A 25,326-nucleotide genomic window follows, 5' to 3' on the forward strand; every position below is an offset into this window, starting at 1 on the left:
TCCTCTCACTCTCTCTTCCTTCCCCACGGACAACACCCCCCCATTGTCCGTGGAGCCAAGGATTCGGTTCCTCCGCAAGGTCCACGGCGAAGGAGCCCCTCCACAGGCTGCAAGAACCTTCTCCCCTCGTTTCCAATCCTTTGGAAGCACTTCCATTCATCCTAGGGCAAGAACAAGGTATATGCAATCCTCCATCGATCTCTCTACTCGATGCATATCTTGAGAAATGCTTTTAGCTATTGTTTCCTGCTAGGTAGAGCATGCTATTCCTTGAAAATCTTGAAGAATGGATGGATAAATCTTTAGTTCACATGTTCATGTTCATTTCATAACCTAAACCTTGATTCAAGTTGATCTCCCAATCTATCCACCCAATGTTGTTCAAAATTAAATTCTAGGCTTCCATTATCATCTAGAATGTGCCTACAAAGTTTGAGCCCCATTGGATTAATTCTTGACATCACATGTTTTCACGGGAACATTCAAAACTGAGGCGTCCTGTCGGACTGTCCGCCAGTCCTGGCGGACAGTCCGCCAGGACCTCTCAGTTCTGATTGTTACTGCATAATCCTTTGTTTGTATCCACCCGTTCTTTCATTACTTCTAATCAAGCAGTATACTTCCTATACATGTACAGATGGTGCATGAGAGGAGGACCAAGTTCTTGCATGATCCCGTCTCCAACTCCGATTCCGATGAAATTGAAGTCATTCCTCCACCTAAGCGCAAAAGGAAGCCAACGCCCAAAATTTCAATAAGTCGAGCTGGGCAAATGGGCGGTCCTAGCCATGCGTCACCCAGGCGTAGCTACCAAAGAGCTGCTCAACCACAAGGTGATGTGCCTCAAGAGGAGGTTCCTAACTTTGATGATTACCCTCCACTCCAACCCTACCGGAAGTATATCATGCACAGACCGGAGTACACAAGGATCAACTTCGGTGACCCTGGAGTGAAGCGAGTGGATTACACCACAAAGCAAAGAGGTGCTGCATTTAAGGAAAGAAAGGAAAATCCTTATGATTATGAGAAATACATCACGGATAGGAGGTTTTGGAGCAAATTTCAAGCTGATTGGTACATATCCGTCTTTATTGAGAAGAAGAATGCTATCACCATCTCCAAGTTCATCAATTGGGCTGAAATGAGTGAGAAAAATAATCCAACCTTTGACTTGGTCATAAGTGAATGTGAGAAGAAACACCTCTATGAATTCTTGGCCCTCAATCAAAATTGGAACAATGAGTTGGTTGCTCAATTTTGCTCCACTGCTTAGTTTGAAGGTGAGGGCAAGAATTCCTTTATTCACTTCAATCTTCAAGGGCGCGCCTTCTGGGTTTCATACAAGCAATTTGCTACTATCCTTAAGCTTGATGACACTCTAGATGAGATGGAAATTCACGATGACATCAATCCAACGGATGAAGCTCTTATGACTCTCTATCGGGATGAGGATCCGGATATAGCGACGACTCATGGACTACGTCCATATATGGAGATCATGAACAGGATATTCCGGGAGACCTTGACTCCCAAGAGGGGTGATCGCACCAAGATTCATGGTACGGTCAAGTTGCTTCTTCTAGCTATGGACTTTGATCACCCGCCCTTTAGTGTCTTTCACTTTTTCTGGACGGAGTTGAGGTACATGCTCCATCATGGCAGTAATCCAGTTATCTATGCTCCATACATTCAAAGGATGATTAATGCCGTGACTGGAATGGAGTTTGGATATGATGCGGTCCATGCCCCATATTGCCCACAGCCTCCCAAGGAGCAAGAGTTTCCACCAGAGGGCGAGTCTCCCCCATCAGCTCACTCTCCACCCCAGCCCACTATGGATATGCCCTCCACCTCGGCGATGCCTTCCTCTTCTAGGACTCGTCCTCGCAGGAAAGGCAATGCCTTTATTTCTGGCTTGAAAGCTCTCTTCAAAGTATGCCGCAACACCAACGATGTAGTTCGTGCTCACGCTCGGGCAAATCAGCAGAGTATCAACAGGATTGAGCGCCACCTTGGCATTGAGGAGACGGATTGGCCCGCATTTCCACCTTCTCCTCCTAGGGACTTTCCAGCTGCGTGGGAGCATTATGATGTAGGTGATGATGATGATGATGATGATGATGAGGATGATGAGTGATTACTGCTCCGAGCTTCCATTTGTCTTTTCTCTTTTTGGTGTTTGATGCCAAAGGGGGAGAAGATTGTATTCTAGCATTCCTAGCATTCTTATCTTTCCATCCTTTAGAGTCGTTGTGAGACTTTGGATCTATGTGAGACTTGGCTTGTATCGTATTTGAACTAAGTTGGCTTGTAATTTCTAATTTCTTTTTATGGATGATGCTTTGCATGGTTGTGATCTTTATTGCTTTTCTATGTTTGTGAAATCATGTGATATTATATTATCTTGGTTTTATCTCATCATGATGCTTTGACTTTATTTGGTTTGCTCATTATGAAATGAATCCAACCCAAGCCTTGAACAGAAAAATGCAAACCCGACGATTCGTTAAAATTGGAGAACGGTAGCGGTTCAAGAAATGTGGTTCAAGCGAAGATAATTCTTTGTTTTATATTTTCTTTAGTCTAGGTATACCGTACTATCAAGGGGGATGTGGAAAGTGTGTGGTAGAACACAAATAAACCAAATCCGGAACCCATGCCTTGAACAGAAAAATGCAAACCCGAGTGGTCCTGGCGGACTGTCCGCCAGTCCTGGCGGACAGTCCGCCATGACACTTAAAAACAGCCTAACGGCTAGTTTTTAGTGAGGCTCTGTATATACCCCTTCGACCCCAACGGGAAATCCTCCCTGCCAAACTGCATAAGCTGAGCCTCAAGCACCTTCTAAGCACTCCAAAGCTCCCCAAAGTGAAACCCTAGTTTCCCCACTCCAAATCCTTGGTCTAGGGTTGGGTTTGAGCAAGATCCAAGCAAGATTCAAGTTCTTTCCCAAGAGATTCACCAGCTTTACCGAGGGAGCAAGATCCAAGCAAGATTTAAGCGATTGTGATCACTTTTTAAGCGATTGTGATCGCTTTGGCTGATCAGCAAATGAGGAGTCCAAATTTCTTAGCCTCAGTAGCCATGGAGGCCCAGGCACCCCGCGCACGCGTGCAGCAGGAACTGCCGCAGCGACCAAGATGCTCATGTTTTTCCATCGATGTCGCGTTAGCTAGATGCTTCCTGTGCGTGGGAGCTTTTGGGTAAAGAGCTGCTCCCTTTATGGCTTTATTATCACAATATTTCCCGAATAACAACGCATCCTCTTCCAACGCTCCTAGTAACAGATGAGTGTGAAATTCACCAGTGACACGGACAAACTTTATTCATTGCCTGCATAAAGAGTGTGATGTTGTGTTGTGCAACTTGCTTGCCAATTGGATGCTCACGTGACAAAGTTATGAGGATTGTCTTCTCGTATATGGTCCAAAAATATATATATATATATCACAACGGACATCACATGCAGTTTATATATATATGACAATACACATTACACACATTTCATATATGACAATACTCATACAAGTCCATACAAATTCATACAAAGTTCATACAAGTTCAAATGTCCCGAGCCAGCATAAATGAACATATACAGTCCATACAAGTTTGGAAACGTTCATACAACTCACTGGGTCGGCGGCGGAGGCAGTGGCGGCGGGACAAACCCGTAAATAGATTCTAAGGCATAGTCCTTTGCTTCAGAATCTTCAAGTTTCATGAATATCTGACGCTGCTCCCAATTTAACCTGCATAAATTTAGAACAGAACGAAGTTCTTTGCCTTTGAAACCACACCTCATAGCTTTGTCACAACAATTTTCCATACTCAGTCGACCCATGAAGAGTTGTTCGGCAATTTCTTTATGTTCCATCAGGTTTGAAAAACGTTCACCAATGCTTGAATCTGACTTGCCACTGCTGGTGGACTCTGCGTTGCATGTCATCTTCATCTTCATCTTCTTTCTGGGATTAGGCTCATTGGCTACATTATCATTGTCTACAAGTTGTGTCGGCGGGGTCTCGACGACATAGTCAGGCGTAACATAGTCAAACACTGCAATATATGTGAGCCAATGCTCTGAAATACAGTGATCACCCTCCTGCATAAACCAAAAAAAAACTTGTGGATTGGAAGGGTATTAAGATTAAACTAAGTTTCGGATTGTGATATGGATTGCAATGCTTACCAAATGGCGTTTGACATCATTTTCCAATGCAGTAACATGTTCTTTTATATCATCGATACTCAAGTTGCAATCCACAACTTGTAGAGTTCGTCCAACTTTTTCCAGTACATCAGGATCAGTAGCTCTCCACTGATCCTTACTATCCGCAAACTTTATGTTATGCAAAGCAAGAAGGATTCTTTTTCGCGTGTCCATCGGATCAGTTGGAAACCTACAATTTATAATCCAGCTTACTTTTGACTTTCCTGTTCAAAAATAATTATAAGGATGCAGACAAACTTACATTTCATACTCCAGCTCTATCGATCCACTTAATAATATTAAAAAAAACTTGCATCAGAACTATTTGGAAATGTGCAAATAATTTCGTATACAAATTATAAGGACAACTAAACCTTGCAGGTGAGCTTCCACATGATTCCGACTGGGTGTTTTCCTTAACCCTTGCAGGTGAGCTTCTTTTCGACCGGGTGTTCAACTGAAAGAATGAGTCAATAAGTCATTGGGAAATTTGTATGCAAAAAACTTGTTGGATATTTGATTTAGTCCCGCCATGAATCAAGCCAACTGGAACGATTAACTTTGGAACACCTCAATTCAACTAAAACAAACCTGATCAAGACTGGGCCTTCGAGCTGAGAGCGGCGGTACAGTCGAACACGATTCCTCAGTTGACACTTAACCGGACATACAATGGCTAGTTGTTGAAACTGATGGAACGAAGTCTTGCCAAGAAGGAAATAAAATCCATATACATTATGGATCAATGCACAAAAAAAGAGATGTCTTATTTTCTAAATACATAGCCGAGAATAATATCAATTGCATATGATACAAGTTTTTATGAACAAAACAATGGCTAGCTGTCCCAGATTGCTCTATTCTCCCAGTTACTCAAGGTGTAAGCCAACCCTACTTAATTCTGGAAAGTCATCATGTAGTTGGCCACAAGGAGCACTCATATGATATCACAAGTGTGAAAGGGGTGTTAATTGTTGACTAAAAGCCCCAAGACATGCCTATGGTAAGTTTCTTTCGGTCTCACAAGTTACGAAAATTGTGAGAGCAACATGACAGCCAAAGGTAACAGACAACAAGCACTCTCTGCACAGCACAAAGAAATAGCGGACAGTCAAAACTGAGGCGTCCTGGCGGACAGTCCGCCAGGCCTGGCGGACAGTCCGCCAGGCCCTCTCAGTTCTGATTGTTACTGCATAATCCTGTGTTTGTCTCCACCCGTTCTTTCATAACTTCTAATCAAGCAAAGAGAAAATAGGGAGGTTATTAAAAAAAGTCAACATGCCTTGGTTACCAATCAGTCACTGAAGAATATAGCTTCTTGCTGGAACAGCCTTTTTTAGATAATCAACCTGAAATCAACATGCATAAGGTGGGATGCGAGTGGTAATGGAGAAACAAGTAGCGAGATCTTTAAAATGAATGACTTGTGTGCAACTACATTGAAAAGTCAGAGGCAGACATTCTCAGCACAGGCCGGGGGCGGGGCCGCGGCGGCGGCGGGGGCGTAGGCCGGGGGCGCCGGCTGGGGCCGCGGGGCGGGAGAGCGGCGGCGGCCGGGAACGCGGGCGGGGGTGCGAGCCGGGGCCGCGGGGCGGGGGAGCGGCGTCGGCGCGGCGGGGCAAGGGGCGGGGGTGCGCCTGCGCGGGCCGGGTGGGGGCGCGGCGCGGCGGGCGGCGCGGGCGGCGGCCGGGAACGCGGGCGGGGGCGCGGGGCGGGGGAGCGGCGGCGGGGCAGGGGCCGGGGGCCGCCGCGCCCGCCCACGCCGCCGCGCCCGCCCACGCCGCCCGCGCCCGCCGCCCACGCCCACGCCGCCCACGCTGCCCGCGCCCGCCCACGCCGGCCGCGCTGCCCACGCCCGCCCGCCGCCGAGGCCGCGGGCTCGCCGCCCCGAGGCCGCTGGCTCGCCGCTCCGAGGCCGCGGGCTCGCCGCCCCGGGGCCGCCGACGCCGCTGCTCACACCCCGACGCCGCTGCTCCCACACAGCAGTCTTCCCAACGCCGTCGTCTCGCCGGGGAGCGCTCCTCGGGTGCTGTCGCCGACCGTCCGTCCGCCGCCGGCAATGTCGCCTCCAGTCTAGGTGACGACCTGTGACGCCCTGAAAATTTACCAAATTAAATCACGCGCTAAAGTGTTTCAATGAAAAACCATTCGTCGTCAAACCCTAACCCTAACCCTTGACGACCGACAGCGGACTTGACCGCCGTCCCATTCCGCACCACTCACGCAAGACAGCTTTCCGCGAATAGCGCTGGCGCGACTCTTTTCCTCGCGCAGCGCGCGAACGCCGTGCACGCGTGGCCGACCGGCCGCGGTCGCCGCCGCGACCGGCGCCGACACGCCTTCCCCTCTTTCTCTTTTCTTCCTTTTCTTTTCTTTTCTTTTCTTTTTCCAATCTCTCTCTCTTCCTTTCTTTCCTTTCCTTTCCTCCCTTTCCCTTTCTTTTTCCCTTTTTCCTTCCTTCTTCCTTTTCCCTTCTCTCTTCTCCTCTCCTCTCTTTCCCCTGCCTCTGCTCCCGAGCGTCCGCACGCCGCGCTACCCCGGCCACGCGCCCGCCCGCGTGCCCGCGTGGACGAACGCCACGCCGCGCCGCGCCTCGCCCTGGCCCGCGCCACGCGTGCCGTGCTCGCACACGCTCGCGCCCGGCGCCGTGACGCCGCACCGCCCGCCGCACTGCACGCGCACGCCCGCGCTCGCCCCCGCGTGACCGCGCCCTGCGCCGCGCCGCTCGTCGCCCGCGTCCTTGCCCTGGCCCACGCCACGCCGCGCCGCGCGCGCACGCGCGTGCCCGCCCCCGAAACGCGGCCGCGCCGCCCGTCGTCAAGCCGTGCCGCCCGCCACTGCTCCCTGCCGCACCCCGCGCGCGCGCCGCCCTTTGCTCGCACAGCTCCCCCCCCTACGTGTCCTACAACGCCTCGGCGTCCTCCCCGCCACGCCGCGTCGCGACGGCCGCGTGCGGCCGGAGCGCCATTAATGGCGCCCGCACCGCCCGCCGGCCGCCCCATCCCAATCCCACCCGCCGCCGCCGTTCCCCGCCTATAAATAGGCCCTCGCGCAGCCCCTCGTTCCCCCACACCACCCACCGCCGCCTCCTGCCTCTCCCCGCGCCCCCATTGCCGCCCGCCCGTGCCGCACTACCGCCGCCCGCCGGCCTCCGTCGCCGCGCCTCCTCGCCCCACCTCAGCCCGAGGTGAGGCCGGGGATTAGTTCCCCTTGCTCCCCTGCCCCTTTTCCCCCTACCCCGGGCCACTTTTGGGCCCTGGCCGGCCGGCGCTGTCCGCCGCCGCCGCCCCTGCCCCTCCCCTGTTTCCTGTCAACGGGAGAGGAGGAAGAAAGGGGCATTATGCCCATAACCCCCTCCCTTTCCTGTATTCCCTAAAAGAAACCCCCCCCTTGGTTACTTCTTTTGCCAAAGAGACCTTACTCTTCTTAATATTTCAAACCGGGTCCTCCATTACGTAAACCCAATTATATTCGACACCCTTTAGCGTACACTGAATACTTTTAGGGTTCGCAAATAAGCCCCTACCCATTTCAGATAATCGCGAATGAGCCCCTGGACCCCCGTTTAAGCCCTGAAACCACCTTTAGCGCGTCATTTTATGTGTGAAACGACCTCCGATTGACCCGCAACTTTACCACGCCCTTTCTAGTATAGTTTTAGCCATGCCATTAAGAAACCACCCAAAAATATTACCCCTATCTCCGTAACTAAATTATTTCCGATTCAAGCACAACGATAAAAACTTTTAGTTCTTGCGCTTGATTGTGTGTCTGTTTGTTTGCGTCGTAGGACACGGAGTGAACGAGGAAGGTCCAGACTGTGATCAAGCGAACGAGGACCAGTTCTGCGACCTCGAACCCGAGGGACAGTGCTTCGATCAGGACCTCCCGCAAGGACTTGACGATGGCAAGTTCAATCCCGCCCTTTGATGCATGTTTCTGTCCTAGTTTTTATAAACACAACCCAGTGGCCTGTTTTATAAAATTGCATGGTTTTGCGTGCTGAAAACATGGTAGGATAGCCACCCTTGTTTGAGATAACCCTACCTTGACTACCTGATTTTATAAAGAAAATGTGTGTGTGTGGGAAGGGATACAATGTGGTTTTGAAAGACGAGTTAGACGGGATGGATGGCATTTCTGTGTGAATTGCCGTTGGTGTGCTCATACCTGTGTGGTTGAGCGAGGAAGGGAGATATCCATCCTGTCACCCCTAAGGACCGAGTTGATGTGATATCTCACCTAGCTTCCTGTCGTGCAAACCACTTGACCGTTGTATGGGCAACGGCTTAGCATAAATCCCACTAGTCAGTCTGATAGCCATCAGGAGAGCTGAGAGCAACGGGTGATCAAGGAGAAGGGATAAGCTCTGTGTGACTTATGCCCCGGTTAAACCTCGGAGATAGGTCGAATGACCCCTTGATGGATCCCGTGATGGCTAGTCAGGTCTAGCTAAGGTGGGTAATGGCTTTGTTGGGATCTGCACCGGCACTAAGGTGTTCGTGCTGTGGTACCCCACCTGTGGGTAAAGTTGCACACCTCTGCAGAGTTAAAATCTATTCGAATAGCCGTGCCCACGGTATTGGGCAAGTTATGGTGTGGTCACATAACTAGTGTTTCTCTCTGGGAATGGATGGGCTGGTGTGAGTTGTTTGGAAAGTGTCCGACAGTTGTGCCGTGTGCTACGGCGGACGGGGAGTCCGGTAGCAGTTTAAAACTTGGATCCTGTGTGGATCAACATCGTGTGCCCCTTGGTATTGGAAAACTTGTTTTGAAAATGTTTTCAAAATGAACCCTTGCATATAACCGAGTTTTCCGCAAATAAACCCTAACTGTACCCTTGGATTGTCCTTTGCATTAATCTCTGTTATACCCCCTCCGTGGGTGTGATTGGACTTGCTGAGTACGTTCGTACTCGCCCCATTTCTACTTTTACAGTGGAAGACCCAGACTACGCCCCCGAAGACAACGAGTAGGGTTTCGTCCTACACCCAGTCTTGCCTGTGGTTGAGGCCACCGTTGGATTCCGCATGGCGCAAGACTCTGATGATCCTTTGTTCGTAGCTAGTGTGGTTGTGTGGGTTTTGGTTGTAATCCTCGCGATAGTGGCGCTTCACTGCCCATTACCGCGCAGAGTTGTACGGTGATGTACCATCTGATGTAATAAAAGTGTTATCAGCCTCCTGGGACTGATAATTCGACACTTTTAAGTCTTCCCTGATGGGGGGACGCTTCACGACCCCCGCCTTGCTAGTACATAAGATGATTGCAATGCTTGTGAAGTATGTGTTCGCGTATGCCCGATAGATCTACCCCTTGTGGATTGGAGATTTGAAAAGGATATTAAAAGGAAATAATTGCTTAATTGTAGTATTGATTTCGGAGTTTGTGAGTTAAGAAGTGAGCTAAACATTATTGACTCTAGGAGTGTTGAATGAAATGTTGCACACCTGCTTGGCTAGTAGATAATTTCTTTTTTAAGCAAAAAGAATCTCCAAAATGATGCATGCTTTGTTTGTGAAAATCCCGATTTCTCTTGGTTGTTGATCTAAAGTGGTAAACTTTTTTTAGGTTGGCTTGAAAAATATGTTTTATTTGTGTTCTTTTAGCCGCTAGTACTATAAGGTCAAGTATTAATTTAGTTTTACTAGACTTTTATCATATATAATTGATATTAACTAGTTTTTGTTGTGTATAGTAGAGGATGGAGGACCGTAGGTGGATGTACACTGGTCACCGTAGTAAGAGAGATGTCAGCCCTGAGTGGATTAAGAACACCAATGAATTCTTGGAACAGGCATGGGGCGAGAATGCTAAAGGAGCGGCTAGAATTTTCTGTCCATGCAGCAAGTGTGCTAACAGGAAAAGACAAACACAGGATGTCATGGGGGAACATCTCTTCCTTAATGGATTTACGCCAAACTATACCCGGTGGATCCATCATGGTGAAGGCCATCGTAGGAGAGAGGACATGGTGAGACCACGTGTCGAGGATTGTGATGCTGAGGCTGGTGTAGTGGACATGTTAGATGACTATCATGAGGCACACTTTGCTGAAGAACTTGTAGAGGAGGAGCCTGAGGGGTCCGCAAAGGCGTTTTACGATATGTTTGCCTCAGCACAGAAATCCCTTCACGGACATACAAAAGTTTCTCAGCTGGATGCCATTGGACGAGTAATGGCGTTGAAGTCGCGGTACAGCCTGAGCAGAGACACCTTTGATGGTATAGTGACAGTTATTGGCAGCCTGCTTCCAGAGGGTCACATCCTGCCAAAGAGTATGTACGAGTCACAGAAACTTCTTCGTGCACTCAAGATGCCGTATGACAAGATACATGCCTGTCCGAATGGATGTGTCCTGTTTAGGAAAGAATACGCGGAAGAAAAGTACTGTCCGAAGTGTAAATCCTCTAGGTTCTTGGAGGTTGACTCTGGTGATGGCAACAAGAGGTAGCTTGATATCCCCGTGACAATCCTACGTCACCTGCCGGCCATACCGAGGATCCAACGGCTGTACATGACTGAGGAATCCGCGAAACAGATGACATGGCATAAGAAAGGGAAACGATACAATCCTCACAAGATGGTACATGCATCAGATGGTGAAGCATGGACCTACTTTGATAGCATTCATCGGGACAAAGCCAGTGAGGCTCGTAATGTTCGTATTGCGCTGGCAACTGATGGATTCAATCCGTATGGAGCGATGGCTGCCACATACACGTGTTGGCCCATGTTTCTGATTCCCCTCAATCTCCCCCCAGGCATAGCATTCCAACGATAGAACGTGTTGTTATCGTTGATTATTCCTGGACACCCGGGAAAAAATATGGGTGTGTTCATGGAGCCGCTGATTGATGAATTGGTCCATGCTTGGGAGGAAGGGGTATGGACATATGATCGGGCCACAAAGACCAACTTCAAGATGCATGTTTGGTATCAATACTCTCTGCATGATTTTCTGGCGTATGGGGTCTTCTGCGGGTGGTGTGTTCATGGCAAATTCCCATGTCCGGTATGCAAGGAACGTCTTAGGTTCCTTTGGTTGCAGAAGGGTGGTAAGTATGTTGCGTTCGACAAACATCGACAGTTCCTACCTCTTGACCATCCATTCAGACGAGGCATCAAAAACTTTACAAAAGGTGTTACAGTGACAGACCTCGCAAGTCCGATGAGTACTAGTGCCGAGATTCGTCAGCAGATAGATGGTCTCTTGATCAATCCAGAGGGTGGCTTTGTGGGATATAGTGAGCAACATATGTGGACTCATAAGTCGGGCTTGACTCGGCTCCCGTATTATGACGACCTGCTCCTTCCACACAACATTGATATGATGCACACTGAAAAGAATGTTGCTGAAGCACTTTGGGCAACAATCATGGATATTCCCACGAAGACAAAGGACAACGTTAAGGCTAGGTTGGATCTAGCAATATTGTGTGACAGACCAAACTTAGAAATGAGGCCTCCTGCACGAGGGAAGACATGGAGAAGGACTAAGGCCGATTATGTCTTGAGCAAGCCCCAAAGGATAGAAGTACTACAATGGATCAAGGCGTTGATGTTCCCTGATGGCTATGCAGCTAATCTGAGTAGAGGAGTCAACTTGTCTACTTTGCGAGTCTTAGGTATGAAGAGTCATGACTACCACATATGGATTGAGTGGCTTCTTCCAGCGATGGTTCGAGGTTATGTCCCTGAGCATGTCTGGCTGGTACTTGCAGAGTTGAGCTACTTCTTCCGCACACTTTGTGCAAAGGAGTTATCACGGACCTTAGTTGCAGACTTGGAAAGAATCGCACCGGTGTTGTTATGTAAGTTGGAGAAGATCTTTCCACCCGGATTCTTTAATCCGATGGAGCATATGATATTGCATCTCCCGTATGAGGCACGAATGGGGGGTCCCGTGCAGGGTCGGTGGTGCTATCCAATTGAGAGATGCCTAAAGGTTATCCGAAAGAAATGTGGAAATAAAAGCAAAATTGAGGGTTCCATTGCCGAGGCATACATTCTGGAGGAGGTGTCGAACTTTACATCAGTATACTATGGTGACAACCTACCTAGTGTGCATAATCCACCGGCTCGTTACAATGCTAGCGAAAATGACTCGAGACTCAGCCTTTTTCAAGGTCAGCTTGGAACTGCAAGTGGTTCGACCACCAAGAGGTTGAGTCATCAAGAGTGGTGTCGGATCATGCTGTATGTGTTGACCAACCTTGACGAGGTGACACCGTACATGCAACAATTTATTCAAGAATTCTGGCGTCAATCAAGGGATATCACGGAGCAGGAATTAGATACCCTGCTCAAACAAGGTGCAGGAAATGGATCCCCCAATTTTATTTCTTGGTTCAAACAGAAGTTACGGTCCAATCTAGCCCGTACTTAGCTTTTCACTCTAAGTTGTTTTTACTTAGTTTGTCCAATCGTACTTGAACTTGCAGGGCGTTAGCGATGCGACCTTGAGTGCCCAGTTGAGACAGGTGGCCGGTGGCTTTGGATATAAGGTCAAGTCATATTCTGGTTATGACGTGAATGGATATCGTTTTTGTACAAGCAGTCATGAGGATTGTCGACCCAATCGAAAGACCACAAATTCTGGGGTGTTTACTCCCGGCCTTGATGGGATTGAGTATTATGGAAGAATTGAAGAAATATACGAACTCAGCTACTATGGTTCGAAACCACTTAATCCCGTGATATTCAAATGTCATTGGTTTGACCCTCAAGCAATGAGACGGACGCATTGTAATGTTGGGCTAGTCGAAATTCGACAGGATTCAGTCATGACCATAGACGATGTCTATGTTGTTGCTCAACAGGCTATACAAGTTTATTATCTCCCATATGCGTGTGAAAGCAAAGAGCATCTTAAGGGTTGGTATATTGTGTACAAGACATCACCGCACGGTAGAGTACCTATCCCTAACGATGATGATTACAACTTAGATCCAAACATATATGACGGAGAGTTCTTTCAAGAAGAGGGGCTACAAGGGCGATTCGAGATAGAATTAACCGAGGTAAACGAAATGGAAGTTGAAGCGGTTGATGATGCGGGGGAGGAGGAAGAGGTGCAGAGCGTTAAGGATTTACACATGCTAGAACGACTACAAGTAGACAATGCAAATGAAGACACCGAGTCTTCTGATCTTATTGGTTACGACATGATTGATAGTGATGATGAGGACTATGATCCAGCTAATCCCGACTACGATGAATATTTTTAGTCAATGTAAGACTATATTATTACGTATTTATGTTCTATTTTCTTTATGTATTTATCTAAGTATGTATTATATATTTATCTGTACTTATTACGTAATTATGGTTGTTGATCTAAAGTGGTAAACTTTTTTTATGTTGTCTTGAAAACTGTGTTTTATTTGTCTTCTACTTTGTCTCATATACATCCAATCATCCCTCTAAGATATCTTAAAGTTTGGATCAATCCCTTGGAATTAAAGAAGGTTCTTTGGCTGGCTGAGAGGTCCTGGCGGACTGTCCGCCAGGCATGGCGGACAGTCCGCCAGGACAGCTCGGGTTCAGCCAGCAGAACTGATCATTTTTCTTTCATCCAACGTATCTCTTCGTGGGCCCATCGTCTTATGTCCGTGGGAGGCTGTCCAAAACCCCCTATACCTCTTGGATGAAGCTCCTCTATCTCTCTTCATCCACATAACACAACTCGGTTTTCTTTATGTATTTATCTTGGATGAAGCTCCTCTAACTCTCTTCATCCACATAATTGTTATGTAATTATGTTCTATTTTCTTTATGTATTTATCTAAGTATGTGTTATATATTTATCTGTACTAATTAATTTTCTTTTAATTGCAGGTGATTCACCAGAGATGGTGGGCCGCGGGATGAAGAAGAGTGTAGCGGCCCTTCACAAGAGGTTTTCGGGGGGGGGGGGGGGGAGCAGTGAGCCGACGTCCGAGGCGGCTGAGGGACCGTCTTATAGGAGGAGGAGGGGGAGTGGCAGGAGGGCGATAACACAGGCGCCGCCGGAGGAGGAGCATGCGCTCCCGGACGAGGAGGTGCCTCCCGGAGGAGGAGGTGCCGCCGGAGGAGGAGGAGCAGGCGCTCCCGGAGGAGGAGGAGCAGGCGCTCCCGGAGGGGAGGACGAGCAGGCGGACGAGGTGGTCCACCAGGAGGGGCCAGGGGACGACGAGCAGGCGGACGAGGAGGGCACGGAGTCCTCTGCTTCGTCAACCGTCTACCAGCGAGGTCCGGCGAGTCTCCCCCAGCGACCGATTCCTGAAGCAAAACGCCCGATCATAGCTCCCCAAGGGGATAAGTAAGTAAATTTACATGTTTTCAGTACATGTTTACGTTATAATTTCAATTTTGTGGTACAAATTAATAATTTTTATCAATCACCTGTGCAGGAACTGGATAGTTGTGGAGAGGCCCGTTGGTGCTCACAGACGCCATGTGAATGGCATCTTGGGTCTTCTGGTTAGGGATCACTTCCCTGGCCTGGTCACGTTGGCCGGAGAGCCGTGTCCGGCCTATACGTGGGAGCACTACCGGGCCGTCCCCGACATGCGGGATGTTGCCGGCAGACAGTGGCCCAACTTGGCTGAGCGAGTGAAGGGCGAGCTTTGGGTAAGTGATCAATATATCGCATTCGTTGCACATCCTTGATAATATGATTGAAATATATATATATCGTGTTTATTGCTGGATTTCTACAGACTACAGGCCGGGATGGACGCGCAGGCGGATGTGGTTGCCGAGTATCGCTGCAAAAAGCTCGTTACCGACATGTTCTACGAGCAGCTCCTCCAGTCAATCATCAACTACCATGCCGTCGTCCTTGGACAGAAGGTCACCAAGACGCAAGCAAGAACTATGACGTTGACTGAGGAGCAGTACTTGCAGGTAAATACCAAAATTTGATTTATTTGAACATTAAGTTGGCTTAATGTCCTCTACTAATATGTCTTCTACTTGATGTCGTGTAGATGGTTCCTCATTGGTGTGCCCACTTTCCTGAGTGCTGGCAGCAGATAGTTGCTAAGTGGTTATCCGACGACTGGAACGCTGTGCACCAGGAGCGTCGTGAGCACCGTCTGACTATGGCCGGTGTGCCACACCACCAAGGCAACCGTAACCTGACCGAGTACGCCCAAGCATGAGTACGCGACTTTACTTGTTTTGTGGTTATTCAACTATGCATGATTTCTCATCATCTTGTTTCTCGCAGTCGGCGGCACATGGAGGGCAGCAGTGCAACAAATTCATGGCGTATGCTCTATCCCACAAGGGTAAAGCGACATCCAGCGTCAGCTACAACGCGGAGGACGTGCCCGAGGCGTACAGCAACCCGAGCATCTATACTCGCCTCAATGAGTACACATCGATGGCGAGGGAGGTGCACGGGCCAGAGTACGATCCGACCCAGGAGGATCTTGACGCTGAAATTGTCATGAAGGTCGGAGGAGGAAAGAAGCATGGACGGTACTGGATTTGCGACGGCGCGATCGACTCCTCTTCTACTCCGACTCTATCTTAGATAAAAGCACGGCAAACGAGCTCGAGCGCAGGCATCCGACCTCGTCCGGACAGTTCGACGAGCCAAGTCCAGGCACTCTAGGTTGTTGCTTGTTCATACGTTTTTTATCTATTATATTACATAACTTCTCTTTTGTATTATTGTAATATTGGGGTAAAAATTTTGCAGGCTCAGCTGCAAGAAGAGAGGAGAGAACGTATGGAGTTGGAGGCAAGGATGAGGACGGAGATGGAGGCCGAGCGGGAGGCTGACCGACAGAGGATGGCGAGCATGTTCGCGTACATTCAGAGTCTTGGCGCCGCGACGGGTCTACCTCCGCCACCTCCCTTCGTCACCCCACCTAGACCACCCACCGATCCGTTTTCTACTTCAGTGAGTATGCAATGTTCAATATGTCGTGTATTTTGTCGTTTCACTCATACATTCCATCTATATGTTGCAGAATCAGTCGGCGGCCTCCAATGATCCGTATATTTCTCCAAATCAGACCAACCAGAACAACTAGCCACCTTCGGCATAGATGATGGAGTTATTTGCATTTGAGACTTAGCTAGACTGAATGTACTTTGATTGTTCATTGTGTACTTTGTGATATACTTGGGTACAGTGAATGTGCCTACAAAGTTTGAGCCCCATTGGATTAATTCTTGACATCACTAGTTTTCGCGGGAACAATCAGAACTGAAGCGTCTTGGCGGACACTGGCGGACTGTCCGCCAGGCCCTCTCAGTTCTGATTGTTACTGCATAATCCTGTGTTTGTCTCCATCCGTTCTTTCATTACTTCTACTTCTAATCAAGCAAAGAGAAAATAGGGAGGTTATTAAAAAAAAATATTTGCCGAGTGCTGCCTCCAGTGGCTCTCGGCAAAGAGGCAGGACGGCGCAGCTCTGGATGCCCTCTTTGCCGAGTGCTCTTGACTGGGCTCTCGGCAAAGAAGGCGACCAGGGTGGGCGTTGACGCGGTCCTTTGCCGAGAGTCTGACGCTGACACTCGGCAAAGGATCCATCCACGGTGGCGCGCCGTGACGGCTACTTTTCTTTGCCGAGGGCCGCTTTTAGCTCTCGGTAAATATTTTGCCGAGAGCCCGAGGTGAAGCTCTCGGCAAAGTATCCTTTGCCGACCCCGGCTTCCCCGAGAGGCCTTTGCCGAGTGGGGCTCTCGGCAATAGTTTTGCCGAGTGCTCGGGGCGCTCGGCAAATCAGCCGCGTCCGGTAGTGTTAGCTCGTAAGCCAACTCGAAAAAAAAAGGTTTTGGCCTTCTTCCTTCTACTAGAATTTTCTGATGGCGATGCTAGCTATCCAGGGCTGCACTTGCATCTCGCCGTGAGGAAGGCCTGGGGTGGCAGAGCCTTAGGCCATCGAGTGGTCGGAGCCTGGCGTGTCCGCGTGGGACCGCCGCGCTGCCATTGTCTGCCTAGCTGGCTGTGTCCAGGGAGAGCCGGAGGCGAGGGAGAAGAGGGCGAGGAGGATGGAAGGTGGGCCGCGGGCGGCTGGGCGCCCGTGCGGTTGCCGCTCTTCATGGCCGCATGGGATCGAGCCAGACGCTATGGGGCTCTAGGCCGTCGAGCAGTTGGAGCAGTGCGGCCGCGCGGGGGTCGCGATGAAGTCCGCGATGGTCGCGGCGCTGTGCAGCGTTGTGGCGTCTAGGGACGGGCGAGGCGATGGTCTAGGGGGGAGTCGGGGAATTAGGGGAGTCGGGAGTCGCGTAGGGGAAGGGAGAGGGGGCCTGGGACTACGAGTAAGGAAATTAGGGTTTTAGGTTGGCGCTAAGGCAACTATAGTATTCTAGGCCTTTGGCTCGTTTGAGCTCGCGAGTCAGCTCGATAAAACAGTAAGCTAAAAGCTTGGCTTGGGCTATTAATATTTTTCAATGAGCCGAGCAAGTTAGCGAGCCATGCGTTTTTCGTTCAGCATTAGATATGAACGTCAACGTTGGCTATTGTTTATCGCAAACGGATCAGCTGTGCCTCCCTCCCTAAATCCCCGCTGAATCGTCTTCCTTCCGAGCGTCGCGCGTCCCTCCCCAAAAAGCACGCCAATTCTCCCACTAAATCCTCCCTCGCGCCTCACCTGCGTGCCAATCTTCCCTCCTGCTCGCGCGACTGCGCGCTCCGCTTTTTCTTGTTTCGTGAATCTACTTGCTATCCGTGGCTATTGCTAAATGACTCCCATTCTCCGCTCACTGCTCGGCGACGAAGACGTTCCCCACGTCGACGACGACCCGCGCGGCAAGATGAACCGCTGGTCTAGGCGAGTAGTTCCGCCGCTGCAAACTCCGCGTGGATCTGCAGATGCTTCTGGGTGTGTAAACGGCACCATGTCAGCCTCTGTGGAGACCCGTGGTGCCATCTCTCCACTTCTAGGAGCCCAGACATGTAAATCTGATGTGGTTCTAGTTGCAGGAAACTAATGATTTTCTACCTCCACTCGTGGATGTCTTTGGAGTAAGTTGTTCTTTCCATTCTCCAGCTTGGTGGAATGGTTATTTGAATTGGTCAGTGTCACGGCAAGTATGTAGGAACGTGTAATATACGATTTCATGCAATGACACGTCATCTTGAGATGAATGAACAAACAATCTCTATCATCGTTTTTTATCTCGTAGTAGTATCATATTCCTTAATGTATGGAATGAAAAATAGAAATATTATGAGTAGCATGATAACAATAACTTGTAAAATCGTGAGTAAGCAATCTCATAGTACTTAATTTTAGCCCATGAGATGGTTGTTTCGCGAAGCAACCACCGTATTCTCTCTCCTCCATATTATCAAAAATTCTACGTGGATGAGACCGTTGTTGTGTAGCAATATACTTGCACTCATGCACTGTGAACTTAAGAATATATTTTCTTTTTGTCTTTAACAGGAGGCCTACATTGTCCAGGTTTTGGTGATTCCACACGTGTCTGAGGTTGCTGTCCAGCTTTTGGTGGTCATGTTCAACGAATGAATAAGCACTTGTGGTTGTCGTCCAGCTTTTTATGGCTTTTGTTTAAGAGAAATGCAATTAGCACTTGTATATCCAGCTTCCATCTCTTCATCTCTGTTGTGACAATGATATTGCTATGATTTTACCTAGTTATCGTAGTACATGGACTTCAGCTGTAGGCAGAGTTGCATTTTGCCCGTAAAGACATCTGCTCACCACAGTCTATTTACTACTGCCCATAGATGACATGTGTTGTGTTATAGCTAGAACTAGCTAGAACTGCTGGAGGAGGCCATAGGTGGTGCCCGGGGTCCTTTTTGAGGCCCCGTACTAGCCTACTAGGTGCCTACTAGAGAAACAACCAAGTTTGAGAACCGAGACAGGTGTGCCTCCCGACATGAGCTAAGAAATAAAATTGTTTGCCGTGGGAAAATGATAATCTACTATAGCTAAATAAGAGCTAATTGCAAATAAGAGCTAATTGCAAATTAATTGCATAAGTCGCGGCTAATTGTCGAGACGAACCTATTGATGCTAATTAGCTCATGATTAGCGCATGTTGGTTGTAGCACAACATTGCCAAATTATGGTCTAATTAGGCTTATATCAGTGTTTAACCTCTAAGCCCACCGATGGTTATCCTGAGGTGGTAGATTGTACGTGGGGTGTCGCCGAGATCAGGAACTTGAAGGTGCAAGGAACACGAAACTTTAGATAGGTTCGGGCCGCCGATAGCGTAATACCCTACATCCTATGTGGTGGTTTATATTGTCTTAGATGATGTGATGTTGGATGATCCTTTGAACAGGGTCTCTGCCCACCCTTATATAGTCCGGAGGGACAGGGTTACATAAAAATCCTAGCTCGATACTAGCTTAGGAGTCCTTCCCGAATACTACTCGGGTAGTTTCCTTTTATTCCGACTAGTTCAACTCCTGTACGAGTAATTATAGTTGGTTAGGGTGTGGGTCATATCTCATCCCTTATCTTAGAATATGTATGCCATGTGCGCAGTCCCGTAACCCCGGGTCTAACAAGTCCCCGAGCTCTTCGTAGTCGAGTACTGCAGGCTTCTAAGTACTTCTGAAGGCGTCTTCGATTTCTTCCGAACTTCATCATGAAGGTGTCTTCCGAGTACTTCTTTGGCTGCATCGAGGCTGTGAGGTGTTCATGCCCCGAGTAGTTTTCAAGACTTTTTTTATATGGAATACGATGAAACTCGCACTCCATATGGACTAGCCTCCGAGCCTTAGGTTGAATCGAAGAATCAAGCTGAGGGTCAAATTAATCTTAAATCTTCTGCTCTTATCTTCCAAAAATTTGAAAATAAGCCGTCGATGACACGTGTCCTACTACTCTGGAGCCTTGAATCCAAATCCAAAGATTTGGAAAAAAAGATCCAAAGAGTCGTAGCATGCATTGTGTATAAAGTTAAGAATTTGACTTGATGGTTAAAATTGGCAAATTGGTTCAGAAATCCGAAAACCCCTTTAGGGATAACTGCAAAAATGGTTAAGCAAATAACTTTTCCAAAATTTTTCTAAAATTACCGCTTAAAACAGATCTTATCCCTGATTTAATGGCTAGAGAAGACCTATGTGTTAAAAGTTTGGAAAGCTCCTTATTTCGGAATAAAATCACTGGAATAATGGTTAAACAATTATCTTTCCGAGATAAATCCTCAAAAGCCTCTTAAATTGGGTTTTTCTACGAGTCTTCCAAGTAGTTTTGCGGTGTCCAACCCCTAAGCGTGGGAGCCAAACGATGCGCCGAAAGCACGTTGAGTGCCGTCACACCCAGCCCTCTAGCATGGGAGCCAGACCAGTCGCACGAAATACCCCAAGTAGTCAGTGGCACCAGCCCTCGAGCCTGGGGATCGGCCGAGTTGCCGCTGAATCTTGAACTGTCGATGAAGCCGACTAGTCGGAGTCGATTCCGACTAGATATTGACAGTGTGAGGCTCGATCCTAACTAGTTTTGTACTCGAAACAAGTAGTAGAAGTAGTCGCTGGCGTGTCGCAGAGCGTCCTCGCAAAGTCAAAGTAGTTTGAAGATGAGGTCCTTCAAGCTTGCCCAATGATCTCGTCGATCTGCCCACTCCCGACTAGTTTTCTAGTCGAAACGAGTAGTCGAAGTAGTCGGCGGCGGGTTGCCGAGTGTCCTTGTAGACATAAACCGCATTGCATAGCCTGAATAGGAGTCGGGTACGCCCTTCCCCAGATCGGATTGAATCCGACCCGAGAAGTCCTGGTGCAGCACGAGTAGAAATCGCGTCGAAAACGGACTCCTCCTCAATCTCCCTGGCTAGGTCATTGAGCAGCATCTTGTAACACCCTAATTTTGAAGTTAGGAACTTAAATAAAATTTTGCCTAGAATTCTCTTAGGATCCTATGGTTTTTATCTCCTCATTTTGATTTTAAAGCATTTATCATGAATTGATATCAATTTAATAAAATATAAAAAGAAATATAAGGAACCATAGGTTTTGTGCATTTCATGCCCTTTGCATTGCTTTATTGATTGTCTTCCATTTGAATTTAAATTTCAAATTCAAGTTCAAATGCATTTGAAAAATATTTCTTTTTCCCACTCTTTTCCTAGTTGGGCCGGCCCACCTTCCTTTTTCTTTTTTTCTGTTTCCTTTCTTCCCTTGCGGCCCGCCCACGGCCGGCCCTCTTTCTCCTCTCTTCCTACCCTTCCGCGCGCGGCCCACCTGCCTCCCCGGCCTAGCTCACCCCGCGTGGCCCGCCCTTCTCTCTTTCCCCTCCTTCTTCCGCTGACCGCCGGGGCCCACCCGCTAGGGTTATCCCCGACCTCGAGCCACACTTCGGGAGCTCGCCGCGCCACAGCTCCGCACCTTTTCGCCGACGAACGAGCGCCACAAGAGCACCGCAGTGGGGTAAGGATGCTCGTCCTCCGCTTCTCCTTCTCCCACTTGCTTTCGTGCGCTCACGATCGTTCGCCGGAGTTCCCAAGCCCCCGTTCACCGCCGCGCCGCCGCTCCGGCCGGCCCCGTCGCCCCCAAGGCCCCTAGATCGATTACTTATGACGTCCGCTATCTCCCAGTGCAAACCACACTCGAAACCAAGGCCGGGAGCGCGTTTCCACGTTCTCCCAGGCGAGCCGCCGCCGCTCTGCCTTGCCGCTGCCCCCGCGCCGCCCGCGTCGATCCAACGGATTAGATCTAATCTAACCCGAGTCAACAGCTCCACGTACCGGTCAACCCATGGCCAATTTGTGCTTAAGCCCTCAAGTTTTGTAGGAATCAACCCACAGTCCACGGTAGTTCAAAAGTATTCACGGATAGATCCTTTTTCTTCTGTTTAGGCTCCTATCTTTTTCAAAAATAGAACCCGCAGTCCTAGATTCTTCTGTTTTGCAATCTAACCCCTAGGCCTAAGGTTTAATTATGATCTAGCCCTCGGTTTCTTCGGCCAGAGCCCTTTTAGTTTCAAATCTTCTACAAATAAGCCTCTAGAATCATGTTTTAGCCCTAACTTCTCCGTTTTAACTCCGTTTTTGTCGATTCTTGCGCTCACGCGATCCTTACGGCATATGCAGTAGCTTTATTATATTATTTTGTTCTGTTTATATTGATTGGTGTACTGTTTCTTATTATATTTATTTGTTTGTATGTATTTATGTGCTACGATAGACGATACGCAGTTCGAGGATTCGCAAGAGCCGAGCTTCAAAGATGTTCCTGAGTAGCAGCAGTTCGTTAACAAAGGCAAGTGGTCCTTGATCATACTCCTGTCCCAAAAATATTATCAATACATAAATTTACTTTATATGTATGCATGAGTCTAGAATATGATGGATCCCCATTTAAGGATGTGCCTAGTTTCTATTGAAATTCCTTGATTAAACCTGGGTTATTATTTATATTGTAGCTATGCTAGTTGCTTTTACTTAGATGATGGTTGGATAATCTGGAGATCAAATTACACTTGTTTACACATTTTATGGAATACTTTATTGATGGTGATTGAGATCATTGTGTTAGTTAAAACATGGAGAACCACCCAGGAAAATAGTACAACCACAGTACTACATGGCTCTGGTCTTGACTAATTAATTAGAAACCTTAGCTTATGATAATCTTACCCAAAAGGGCAAGAGGGGTTGCCTCGTCGGGGTATTGCTCGGTCCTCTTGAGGCATATTGATATATGTGGTTCTTGGCTAAGGCGTTTCCTCGTTAGGGAGAGTTATGACCGCTTTGGCTTGAAACCTTAGCGGATTGTCATAAGTTAGAGAATCTTTGTAAAGGTCTTGTAGTGAATCCCTGCCACTCACCTCGAAAGTGTTTAAGGGCTTGCAAACCCGGGCATCAAGGGAAGCACGAATTGTGGGGAAAGTCTACAATCTCTGCAGAGTGAAAACTGATATATCAGTCGTGCTCATGGTTAAGAGCGGCTTGGACACTCCCATGATAACTAAACTTAAAGATGATCTAAATCGGTGTTCTTTATTCATTTATGTTGTTGACTATTTATTTTTTATATTTGTTTAAGGGATTGGTATATACTTACACTTAGTTAATGCTTGCTTAATAAAATTTGACCAACTAAAAATGCTTATCGCAGTCAACCATGTCAACCTTTTGTTGATTATAGCCTTGCATGTCATATAATTCACTCCACTTGCTGAGTACCAACCATAAGTGTACTCACCCTTGCTTTGTTAAAAATAATGCTGCTCAGAACAAGATAATTGTCCGGTGTTCCCTGAAGATTTTGAAGAATACTAGGCGTATGTCTCCCAGTCATCTGCCTGTGAAGTCGAAGTCCACTGCTAGTTATCAACGCTTATATATTTATTTAAAATTAAGACTGTCGGTCATGTAATAAAGTACTATTATACTCTATTTCGTTAATGCATTGTTTCGGGTATTCACTTGCGACGTCTACTCTATGTGCGGAGCTTGATCCTGGCGCACAAATGGGATGCATTCGGTTACTTTTTTTTAAACCGGGTGTGACAGAAGTGGTATTAGAGCGGTGATGGCTGTAGGACGTTAGTCTAGTTAGTAATAGTCGAATTTTAAGGCTTATCTTGCTTAGTAGCCTAGCTTTTGTTTGCTCGCTTTTGAAAACTGCTTATTTCTTGAGTATAACACTATTATTTTCTCCTTGACTTCATGCTTGTCTCCCAAGTGTGTTGATATATTTTAAAAAATGCAATCTTGCTTTAAGGTCACCTATAGCATTTTTCTAAATATCCTCTATCTTGCGCTGCCCTCACTTTTGCTACAGATGGCGAGAAACAAGCAGACCGCCCACAAGAGCACCTGTGGACCGCCGTATCCGATCCATCATCCGCAGGAAGTGTCTGACCAGGAGGGGTCCCACGGAGCCCAAGTACGTGATACTCAAGGACGACGACGACTACTACTACAACCATCTTGACGGAGGCTGGGTGGACACTGACACTGAGGAGGAGCCCACAGAGTTACCGGAGGAACATCCTGGGGTCTCAAGTGGCAGCAATGAGGATCCTACAGGAGGAGACTGTGTCGATCTAGGTGCCGCATGCGGAGATGAGGATGATGATGGTGACGACGACTCAGGTGCACCCGATGGTGGAGACGATGACCCAGATGATGTTCCAGAGCCAGCCGTCTCCGCAAGCCCACCGCCACCTGAGCCTCACTATGAAAAGCAGATACATCACTTGGACTTTGCTGAGGGTCCATTTCCCGCCATGCAGAGGATTGGCTTCCCGCTGATGCCACGCTATGAAGCTCACTTGTTCAAGAATGCCCATCAGGAGGAGGAGTGGTTGGTGGCTGTGGTGATTAGTGTTCCGGACGAGAGACATGACAGCCGGGTGGAGTACTCCAAGCACATTGATGAGGTGCCCAGGAGGACCTTGGACGCAGGGACCAGTGAAGCCGCCAGGAAAGCGCTTTACTTCCTCTGCCACGCTTACAAGGAGGAACTTCAGGGCACTGAGTTCCAACTGTTCCCACAGCGCATTAGGGAAGCCACCTGAGCGCGGATTCCTTCCCCAACCCCTGGGGAAGGAAGCTTGCTCATGAACACTACGCAGGAGTTGGTTGCCACCCTCAGAATGGACCTGGATGTCTGTCAGGATAGAGATCCAGGAGGTCAAGAGAAAGCTGATGAAGACCATCAGGGAGAAGATGATCCTGGAGGCTCGGCTGAGAGGAGATCCGGAGTACGACAGCGATGAGCCTAAGGAGTACCTGCCAGACTCACCTCCTCGCAAGCGCGTCCACTACAGAGAGCCCGGTTACCGCACCCGATATCGTTAGAGAGGATAGATCTAGGAGTTAAGATAGGAGTATTTTTTTTAGATAGAAGTTTTTCTAAGAGTCTTTTGTAATCGCTAGTTTGAAATGGTCTTGATAGTGTGTTTAATTTAGATTAATGTGAAAGTGTGCTTGGTTTTGTGAAACAATGTGATTTGGATCTTTGTAATGGTTGCGATAAATTGTGGAGTAATGACCACAATTATATCAAGTTATTAATACAAATAGATAAATTAGTAAAGCTTGGGGTTATCTATCTTCTTTACTATCTTGATCTTATCCTTGCTTATACCCTTTTTCCATGATTAATTTCATGAGTCTCATTTTTCTAACAGATGAGATGGTGAACACCAGGTCCGGGTCAGGAGTTGATCAACCTGCAG

The 25,326-nt window shown here is 48.1% G+C and overlaps 1 protein-coding gene across 1 annotated transcript; it reads left to right on the forward strand.

Moving 5' to 3' along the window:
- Positions 1 to 772: 772 nt before the first annotated feature.
- LOC112900631 lies at positions 773 to 14,805 on the forward strand. Its single transcript, XM_025969471.1, has 4 exons — positions 773 to 1,187; positions 1,281 to 2,118; positions 14,281 to 14,513; positions 14,605 to 14,805. The coding sequence occupies exons 1-3, from the start codon at positions 773 to 775 to the stop codon at positions 14,495 to 14,497; spliced, it is 1,470 nt and encodes a 489-aa protein (XP_025825256.1). The 3' UTR covers positions 14,498 to 14,513; positions 14,605 to 14,805.
- The last annotated feature ends 10,521 nt before the right edge of the window (positions 14,806 to 25,326 follow it).

This window comes from Panicum hallii, chromosome 7 (genome assembly GCF_002211085.1).
Source record: "Panicum hallii strain FIL2 chromosome 7, PHallii_v3.1, whole genome shotgun sequence".
NCBI lineage: Eukaryota > Viridiplantae > Streptophyta > Magnoliopsida > Poales > Poaceae > Panicum > Panicum hallii.

What these genes read in the sequence shown, in the direction of transcription:
- LOC112900631 (XM_025969471.1), top strand. Translation starts at nt 773, where the DNA reads ATGGGCGGTCCTAGCCATGCGTCACCCAGGCGTAGCTACCAAAGAGCT. An exon ending in TGACTTGGTCATAAGTGAAT is followed by an intron (nt 1,188 to 1,280) that starts GTGAGAAGAAAC and finishes CTTAGTTTGAAG; the next exon opens with GTGAGGGCAAGAATTCCTTT. An exon ending in GATGATGATGATGATGATGA is followed by an intron (nt 2,119 to 14,280) that starts TGATGAGGATGA and finishes GGAGGTGCCGCC; the next exon opens with GGAGGAGGAGGAGCAGGCGC.